Below are 10050 nucleotides of genomic sequence, written 5' to 3'. Positions count from 1 at the left end.
ATTTAAGACTGTTAATGACCTGCTGAGTTTTATGGTTGGTAATATATGGTCCAGTAACTCTCCATCACTGCAGAATTGTAATTTTGTTTTATTGTTTGCGACAAACTTGAGTTTCGTTTGATAAATACATACTTTAAAATTAATATCGGAAGTCATTGAATTCACGCCATCATAGTGTCCCGATTTTAGCTTATTCACCGAACTTCCAAGTTTATAAATCTTGTGATAATGAATTAAATTTTCTTTAGCATTAAAGGGTGTTTAATGCATATTCTTGATTTCTTAATGCTGTAGTTTAATTATAGCCGTGAAGAGAACCTTTGACACTTTGGATTTCATAAATCATCCTTTCACATGTAGGAGTTGGGATGTAATGATACATTTGTACAAAATACTGATGTGGCCAAATTTTGGAGCTTTGTGTACCTTCATATCCCGATGAAGGGCTCAAGCCCAAAACGTCCGTAATGTATCTTTATCTGTTCTATTTAAAATACTTTGTTGAACCAGCTGAATTTCTCCATCATTGGGTTTGTACAATGTGCAGTTTTTGTCAGTCAATTACTGGAAATAGATCAATATGATTGAAAGAGCACAAAGATGATTTCATGATGTTGCCAGGTCTTGAGGAACTAAGTTACAGGGGATGGTTGAACAGGTTGATCAGACCATGCAGTATATAACAATGAAAGGTGATTTATAGCGGTATTAAAATTATGCTGGAAATATATGCAGTAAATAAAAGGAGCCATTCGCCACTGAGGTAACGTCGGATATAAACCAGAGGACATGGGTTGAGGATGAAAGGGGAGATTTTAAGGGGGATTATTCTGTGGAATTTCTTCATATGGGAATTGTTGGGATGATAAGACGAGTTGCCAGCTGAAGTGGTGATGACGGGCTCGATTTAATATTGAAGACAATTCTTGGAAATATACATGGCGGGGGGGGGGGGGGGGGGGAAGGGATATGTGAAGATATGCAATGCGTGCAGAAGGGTGGCCGAATTAGAATATTGGACGAGAGGTGTTGAATGACCTGTTTATTGTGGTGTAATGTTCTTAATATCAATGTAGACATGTGCATATGTATAAATAAATACATACACATAACGGTTTATAATAATCAAATATATATATATAAAAATTATCTATCTATATATATATAGATATATAGATATATATATCTATATATATATAATATATATATTTATAGAGAGAGAGAGTGTTAGTGTGTGTGCGTTTGTTTGTGAATGCGAAAGAGTGGGGGAGGACGGGAAAGAAGTGCCATAATTATAAAACTATATATCAATCTTTAGTTATCGCAGATTCTCAGTTCTATGGTTATTGGAAGATGCCAAGCTGCTCCAAAATTTACCGACATATATGACAGATTATTGAGTAATATCGTTGGGGAATGTGACTATCCCAAGTGCACACTGCATTTTCTTTCAGCACTGCAGCTGCTTTGCTTCCGTTTATTTTAAACATTTTCTATTTTCTTTCTGAAGAGTCAAGAACGTTGCACAACTTGTCCCAGTTGCAGAGGAGACCGTTATCCTACAAGACACAAATGCGGATTTAGGCAATTTCGCCACCCAGTCATCCGCAGTGACATTTTCACCTGTATCCTTCAGGTGATCCATGATTCCCCTTTTCAACCATGAACTGACCCTCTCTCGAGAATTGCACCTTATCTCTATTCTAGAGAGAAAATTACTCTTTTGATTTAATTCTGTATCTGCGGGTCGGAATATAGACAATAAAGGATATAGCCGATGCACTTCCAATTATTGCACTCCCTTCGGCCTATACGTTTCATTAATCTCCCCCTCATTTATTTTAAACTACTCCGTAGAATCCCAAATATTTCCAATTTTCCTCATGTGAATTCACTTTCATTCCACGAATAAGTCCGCTGAATGTTCTCTGGACCCTTTTTGATGACAATGTATATTTCCTGAAATAAGAACACCAAAGACTGCTTGTTACTCCAAGTACTGTATGACCAACGCCTCATCAATTCTCAAAATATTTTATCTTGTTTTTATCTTCTCTACCTCTAGGAATGAACGGGATATTATAAAAACCCATCACGAAACATGCATGACAATTCCCAGTTCTATTTGAAACCTTTTGATTTCTGAAACTATTGACCATGAGAGATAGACTACACATTTATTCATTCCGCAAAGGAGCATCATCGTACATTTTTGCGCGCATGATAACATCTTCAATTTGTTTTCTCAGTCGACCACCTTACCAAAATCGTTCATACTCAAACGTTACTGTATATTATCCTGCCCTCTTCCCGTTTTTATATCTTCCGCAGACATAGCGACAAATCAATCAATGCTGACATCGAGCGTATTGACATAGTGGGTGAAAAGAAGCGTACCCCGCTCTGATTTCTCTGCAACACAAATGTCACTGGGAACGGTTGCTCGGGGGATTCCTAGCAAGGCCTTACATGCGAAGGAGAGGCAATCTTGCAGTTCGTCGTTGATCCTTTCATCAACAGACATAACTTTGCCACTCTCTTAAAAGTGCCCACATATTTCCTTACTGAAGACTTAACTCCATTTTCACTACGAAAAGGCATGCATCTCTTTTCTCTGACTGTTATTTTCCCCTTTACAGCCTCGAGCTATCACGCTCATTGCTCTGCACCTTTCTCCACGCAAGCTGTACCTCAGCAACGATATACCTGTTTATTTTTCGTCACGCCACGTCGGTTCTAATATCTCCAAGCTTCCTTTAAAATGCGGTTTGTATTCCCTCTATCGCAGTCCGAAGAAATCGCCTCTACTGGAAACACACACTGTCTATTTGTCTGCCTGATCCACGGACTTCGTGTCCAAGTTTCTTTTTTTCTTTGTTATACATTGGCATACCTGTCCTATTCTGGGTTGAATGAACGTGAAGTAAAATGTTAGGGCTCAATTATTGTTTCTGTTCAGGTTTTATGAAACGAAAAATATTTTAGGAATATCAATGAAAATTTAGATCAGCCTTTAATTCAATGCCAAATTGTAAATCTCTGGGAGAGGATGGATTTAGAGTGGAATTTTATAAAGAAAATGATTTAAAATCTCGTGAAATCCAGTGTCTTATAGGCACATATCTTTAATGAATGTTGCTTATACGATTTTTACTAAGGTTCTGGCAAAGTGATTCACGCAGTACATATCGAATTTGATTCCAAATGGGTTTATTAAAGGTAGATATTCAGCAGACAATGTGGTCAAATTGATTAGTCTTAAAAATTATTCCCGGGAGGCATCCTACCTACCTTTTGTTTTATCGTTGGTTGCTGAAAATGCTTTTGATAGAGTATAATGTTTTATTTACTTAAAGTATTCGAAAACTTTCCGTTCGGAACAATGTACATTAGTTGGATTAAGACAAAGTTTAAGTAACCTAAGGCGAGAGTAGTGACGAATGGAGTTTTATCAGAATCTTTTAGTTTGTAACGGTCATCTAGACAAGGGTACCCTCTGTCATCTGTTTTATTTGCACTGGTGATTGAACCTTTAGCATAATTCAATAAACAAGAGGATCAAATAAAGGGGAACACATCAGTCCTAATGGAGCATAAGATTAGTTGATTTGCAGATTATGTGTTGGTATATTTGACTGACTCAAAAGAGTCTTTGAAGATGTTGCAGGAACGAATGTTACAGTTAGTGAGTTGTCTGGTTATAAAGTAAATTGGAATAAGAGTGAACATATGCCATTTTCTGAAAATGATTATTCTGAACGTAAATGTCTAGTAGGATTTAACTGGTCAAATTGCATTAACTATTTGAGAATTTAAGTGAAAAATATAAATCAATTAGTGGATTTTAACTACTTACCATTATTGTCTGTAATAAAAGATGATTTGAATAAATGGAAATATTTGTCATTAACATTAGTAGGAAGAATGAATGTTATAAAAATGAATGTATTTCATACATTCCAATTTTTTTTTCCAGAATATTCCTTGTAATGTATCGATGAGATATTATTAAGATTTAATTGTGTAAGTGAGGAATTGTTTTGTGGAAATAGTAATTGGCGAGGTTTTCCCTGCATATGTTAACATGGGAATATGAGTTAGGTGGTATGCAAATTTAAAAATTTTAAGTTATTTTTAAGAATCCCAATTGAAATTTATTAATAGAATGTTTAATTTAGATAGATATGTAACTTGGTGACATATTGAATTGTAGGGAATTGGAGAGTACAGAAGGGACCATTTAATTTATAAATGATTAGAAAAAAATCTATTAGTAGTCATAAACGGCCAGTTTTATTTCATTTGATAAATATGTGGGAAGAAGTTAGTAAAACTATGGGACTTTCATTTGGATTGTCTAGATATACCCCTTTGTTTCAGAATAAAATCTACACTTTACGATTGGCAACAACATCCGAAAAATATGTAAATAGAAAGTAAAAAGAACGATGAATGTCTGTTTTGAGTTGAGTTGTTTTGTAACATTTTAAAGGTTGAAGGAATAAATATCAAATCTATATTAATTATTTTTTCTGTTACTATCAACTTAAATCAATGTTGGATGACTGCTCAGGTATATATTTGGATTTAAATAAGGAATCCACATATGAAGCGTTGATCCGAGATGGAGGCAAGAAGGCGTTGAGATTTGAAAGGTATAAATTGTTGCAACATATAATGTCAAAGATTAACGTGCATAAATCGAGACTTAAATGGGAGAAAAATCAGGGAGTTCAATTTGTAATGGAGAGGGATGACCAGAGACACTATGACAATGTTAGTCAATGTAAGGTATAAATTAGTGAATTATAATTTTATACAATAACTATTTTTAATTCCAGAGCATTTGAAAATGTATAATCTGAGTGCCACAGAGTTGTGTTTTCGATGTAACGAACAAAATGTACACTTTTGAATTCAGTTTTGGCTTGCGAAAATGTTAAGGGTTTTGGACTAGATTAAGAGAGTGTTTGCAAGAAATTTTAAGAAAAAATTTGTCCAGATCCAAAGATCTTTTTTTTTATTAGGGAAGTCGCGAAATGGCGTTGAATTATAAATTAGATAAATGTCAAATGGCATTGTAGCAATTAGCTTTGGCTGTCACAAGGAAATGTATAGCTGTTTCATGGGAAGATCAAATGGAGCTTAATGTACAAAGATGGGATTTAGAAATGAGGTCTTGTATTTCTATGGAGAAGATAACATAATCTACTTGATAAATATTATATTTATAAAATATTTGAAGCCCATATATGGATTATTGTAATTTGAAAATTTGATGTTGGTCTTGCATTCCGCTGGATCTCCTTACCAGATAGTAAATTAATGAGTTATTCTGCTTGTCCATTTCTTTCTTAGCTCTTATTTCCATTTAGGGTTGTAGGTGGGTTAAAATTAAGATAATCAGAAGGGTACGGTTTGTGGGCGAGGGAGATTAGGGATTTTTTTTGGATTTCTTCAAATTTCTTATAGGTTTTCTTCTCGGTATGCACGATGATTATGATAATTTCTTAATATTTAAATTGTGCAATTGTGGTTATTACCCATATTTCTAATGAATAACATATTAAAAAATATTATATCAATCGACCAGAGTCCAACTACTACCCTCGGGTCTCATAAAGTTGAAAGCGTCTTCAAACCCGAGGAGAATTGTTCCGCAATACCCAGTCGCTATTCTATTGTCTTCCTGCAGTGAATTTACTGGCGATTGTGATCCTGTCCCGGAGAAAGTGCGGCCTTTCCTCTTGCACCATTCGCTATCTGGTGGCAATGGCTGCGGCGGATATGCTCCTCATCATCACTGAGGCCATCCTGAGTCGGCTGAAATATCATTACTTTCCAGGGACTTTCCTAGACATCACTCCTGTCTGCAGTGTTGTCCTTGCGCTGCGAAGCGCCGCCACCGACTGTTCCGTCTGGTTCACGGTCACGTTCACCTTTGATCGATTTGTTGTTATTTGTTGCCAGGAGCTGAAAACCAAATATTGCACCGAGAAAACTGCGGCTGTGGTTCTAACCACAACTGGCGTTCTGCTCTGTCTGAAAAACGTACCCATGTACTTCATTTATGAGAAACTAGAAATTATCGACAATGTTTCCTGGTGGTGCGCTCTGAAACCAAGCTATTTCACTGAATCAGCGTGGGTGGGATTTGATGCTTTCGATGTGGCTTTGACTCCTTTTCTCGCTTTCATTGTTATCCTGCTCTGTAATGCTCTAACCGTCAAACATATTTTAGTCGCCAGTCGGGTACGCAAGGGGCTGACAGGTCAGAGTAAAGGGACTGTCCGCCCTGACACAGAGACGGAGAGGAGGAGGAGGTCTGTGATTTTAGTACTCGCTCTTTCCTGCAGCCTGATACTACTGTGGATGACAAATATCGTCGACTTCTATTATCAGTCGACTAGAAACGCCCTCGAATTAAATGATTTTCATCTTGTTTTAAACAACGTTGGTTATTTATTGAGAAATGTTAGCTGCTGCACTAACACCTTTATTTACATGGCGACTCAGTCAATGTTCAGAGAGCAGATGAAGAACGTGGTGAAACATCCGTTCATCTCCCTCCTTAAGTTTGTCCATAAAGCCAAACGGAGGTTATCTGCACATGCTGGGTTACCAACATAATCAGAAATATCCTTGCATTATCGGGAATGCCAATCAGTGAGCAGAGACGGGAGGTTAGCTACATTTGGCACTCATTCAGGGAAAGCCCACGATATACCCCGACTTGAACCTTTACGGTATCCGTGATGTGCAACAACTGACTGAATCTACTCTACGCTGCCCAGTTGAGCAGCGTTCCTTTCTGCCTATTTTTTGAATATTTTACTTTCTATTATCAAAGAATATTTCAGACAACAATAGTTTATTTCAAAACTTCGACATAACGCACAGTCAGTTTTGCCCCTCCTTACCACCAACCCCACCCCAATGCCCCAATACAATGTAAATAAAGTTACAGGAATTTTAGAAATACATATCGCACAAATACCAGTGACGTCAACGACCCTTGTGATAAACTGAAGAAACGCTGAAAAAAAACCAGGTAAAACTAATATGGTTAAGGGTCAGATAAAGAAGAACGTCCTCTGCACCACGTCCAAACTCTTTCAGCTAAATTGTTTCCCTGCTGGGAAACGGATTGTGTCATTTCCTTTGTTTCAAAAATAATTAGAAGTGATAAAGAAATTAAGGGGTATGAGATCAGGAATGAAGAGCACAAAATTAGCTTGTTTGCGGATGATGTTATAGTATTTTTAACAAATCCAGAAATATTGTTGAACTAATTGAATATGAAAATAATAGATTATGGATTCGTATCGGGTTATAAAGTTAATGTTGATAAAGTGAAGTGAAACCGTTGGTTGATACGGATTATTAAAAATATAAGTGATTGACAATATTGAAGTGTCAAAATGAAGCAATTATATAGAAATACCTTACTGAAATTAATTTTGTCACTGCTATTAACAACGAATACGCTCTGAGAATATGGAACGATTTAACAATAACGTTAATAGGATGTGAAATGTATGAAGAAGAAATCATTTCCAAGAATTCAATATTTATTTCACTCATTACCCATTCATGTGCCAGAAACATTTTTTTCAGAGTTTGAATAAAATTATAAGAGAATTTATTTGGAAAGGTAAAATGTCAAGAATTTTTCTTCAAAGTTTAACATGGAAATTTGATAAAAGAAAGCAAAAATTACCGAAATTAAAAAATTATTATAAAGTAATTCAATTAAGATTTTTGTCCTCCTGTTATCAAATGGGTGAGGAAACAGCTTGAGTGCAGATTGAAATGACCAAAATTGCCGTAATTATCCCAGAACAAATTTTGTATGAATCGAATAGTTTAAAGGAAATGTGAATGTACCAATTTTAAAACATATATTCCAAATATGGAATGGGATTCATATGGAAGTAAGATTCAAATCTATTAACTACCTAGAATGTTGATAAACAAAATCAGCACTCCATTCATTTTGAAATATTCTTTATATTTTATGTGGTGCAGTTAAGGAATATAGACGATACAATAATGTTTATTTAACTTACGATAAAATAAATAAATATATATATGTATATATTTATATATATATATATATACAATATACAAAATAATACAATCTTTGCATGTTATCAATTAAAATTGTATTTAAAAAGAAGTTAAGAACAGATTTGCGTCTCATAGAACAAAGTCAATTTGTAGGTATAATAACCTATATTATCAATAAATGTATTACCAATACGTATATAAAATTACATGAAACCAAAATGAAAAAAATTATATATATATCAACATAACGATAGGAGAAAAAATTAAATATACAAATTCAGGCGGCAATATTGTCAAACTTGTGCCAATAGAATGTTACAAACACAGTTAATGCGAGATATTGAATGGTTCAATCATTCTTCATCAATTATATTACACTCCACATAAATTGAATAGATCTAATTTTAATCATCCAGATATGTGTTTTCGATGTAACAAGGAAATATGGACCTTTTTTATATCTTACATTATTTAATTTCCTTACACTAACTGTACACATAGTCATATATTCCCCTTGAGATAGTAAAATTGATAGATCCTTCACTCACACACTTACTTTTATATAAGTCTAGTTTAACCATCTTCTCTAACAATGGACACTAGACAATAGACAATAGGTGTAGGTGTAGCCCAATTGGCCCTTTGAGCCAGCAGAAACATTCAGATCATGGCTGATCTTTCCCTTTAAATAACAACCTCCGCCTTATCCCTATTACTCTTAGCTCCCCTGCCCACAAGAGACTTATCCAAGTCTTTCTTAAATCTATCCAACGAATCCGCACCCACTACCATCTGGGGCAATGCATTCCATAGACCCACAAATATCTGGGCAAAAAAAAAATCTTCTCCTCATTTCTGTGTTAAATGCTCTTTATTCCAAGTCTCAGCCATCATTGGGAAGTTGTACTCTGATTTCACCAAGTCAAGCATTTAGTTTTCCTAAATACCCCAATCATGTCTCCCTTCACCTTTCAAAACTCCATCGCATATAATCCAAGTCGTTTTTTTAACCTATCCATGTATGACAATCCGGATATCCCGGGAACTAACCTTGTAAATATTCCCTGCATTCCCTCTATAGCAATATGTAATTTCTTAAACAAGGGGACCAGAAATAGATGCAGTTCTCCAGGTGTGGTCTCACCAAGGCCCTGTACAACTACCGGAGGGCTTTTCTACTGCTATACTCCAATCCTTTATGAAAACCAACATCCCGTTCACTTTCTTTATTGCTTGCTGAGCCTGCACGCTAATTTTCAATCACTGGTGAACAAGTAAACCCAGATACATTTGCATTACCCCACTCCCAAGTTTAACACCATTGAAATAATATTCTGCTCTCTTGTTTCTGCCTCCAAAATGGACATTTTGCATTTATTCACATTATATTTTATCTGCCATCTTTCTGCCCATTCCCTTAACCTGTCCAAGTCCCCTTAAAATGTCCTGGCATCTTCCTCGCTCTTTACACTACCACCCTATTTAGTGTCATCTTCGAAAATGCATATGTAGTTATTAATTCCCTCACCCAAATCATTGACATACAAGATAAACAACTAATGGGCCAACTCCGATCCCAGCGGGACTCCACTCGACACATTCTACTATCCATATATCCCAACCATTTCTTTTCAAATTTCTCAACCAATTATGTACCCTTGACAGTAGCGTACCCCCGATACCATGCTACTTGATTTTGCAAAATAGCCTCCTGTGTGGGACTTTATCGAAACCTTTCTGAAAGTCGAGGTGCCCAACATCTACTGGCTCTCCCGAGTCCACACTCCCAGTTACGTCCTCGAATAATCCCAGGATATTAGTCAAGCAAGATTTTCCTTTAAGGAACCATTGCTGACTAGCACCTATACTTGTATTCCTTCATAAGTGTTCTGCTATTTATCCTTTCATGAAGGATTCCAACATCTACCCCACCACCGATGTCAGTTGACTGGTCTATAATTTCTCATATTCTCTCTCCCT

At 35.8% G+C, this 10050-nt stretch overlaps 1 protein-coding gene across 1 annotated transcript; it reads left to right on the top strand.

The window, feature by feature from the left end:
* Positions 1 to 5772: 5772 nt before the first annotated feature.
* On the top strand, positions 5773 to 6630 carry LOC138762418 (neuropeptides capa receptor-like). The gene has a single exon (XM_069936176.1). It carries the CDS (start codon positions 5773 to 5775, stop codon positions 6628 to 6630), a length of 858 nt encoding a protein of 285 aa, XP_069792277.1.
* Positions 6631 to 10050: the final 3420 nt, after the last annotated feature.

This window comes from Narcine bancroftii, chromosome 4 (assembly GCF_036971445.1).
Source record: "Narcine bancroftii isolate sNarBan1 chromosome 4, sNarBan1.hap1, whole genome shotgun sequence".
NCBI classification, from domain to species: domain Eukaryota; kingdom Metazoa; phylum Chordata; class Chondrichthyes; order Torpediniformes; family Narcinidae; genus Narcine; species Narcine bancroftii.
The sequence above is the reverse complement of the archived record's forward strand: the minus strand, read 5'-3'. Positions and strand labels throughout refer to the sequence as shown.

Coding starts and splice junctions, on each gene's coding strand:
- LOC138762418 (XM_069936176.1), top strand. CDS start 5,773: ATGGCTGCGGCGGATATGCTCCTCATCATCACTGAGGCCATCCTGAGT.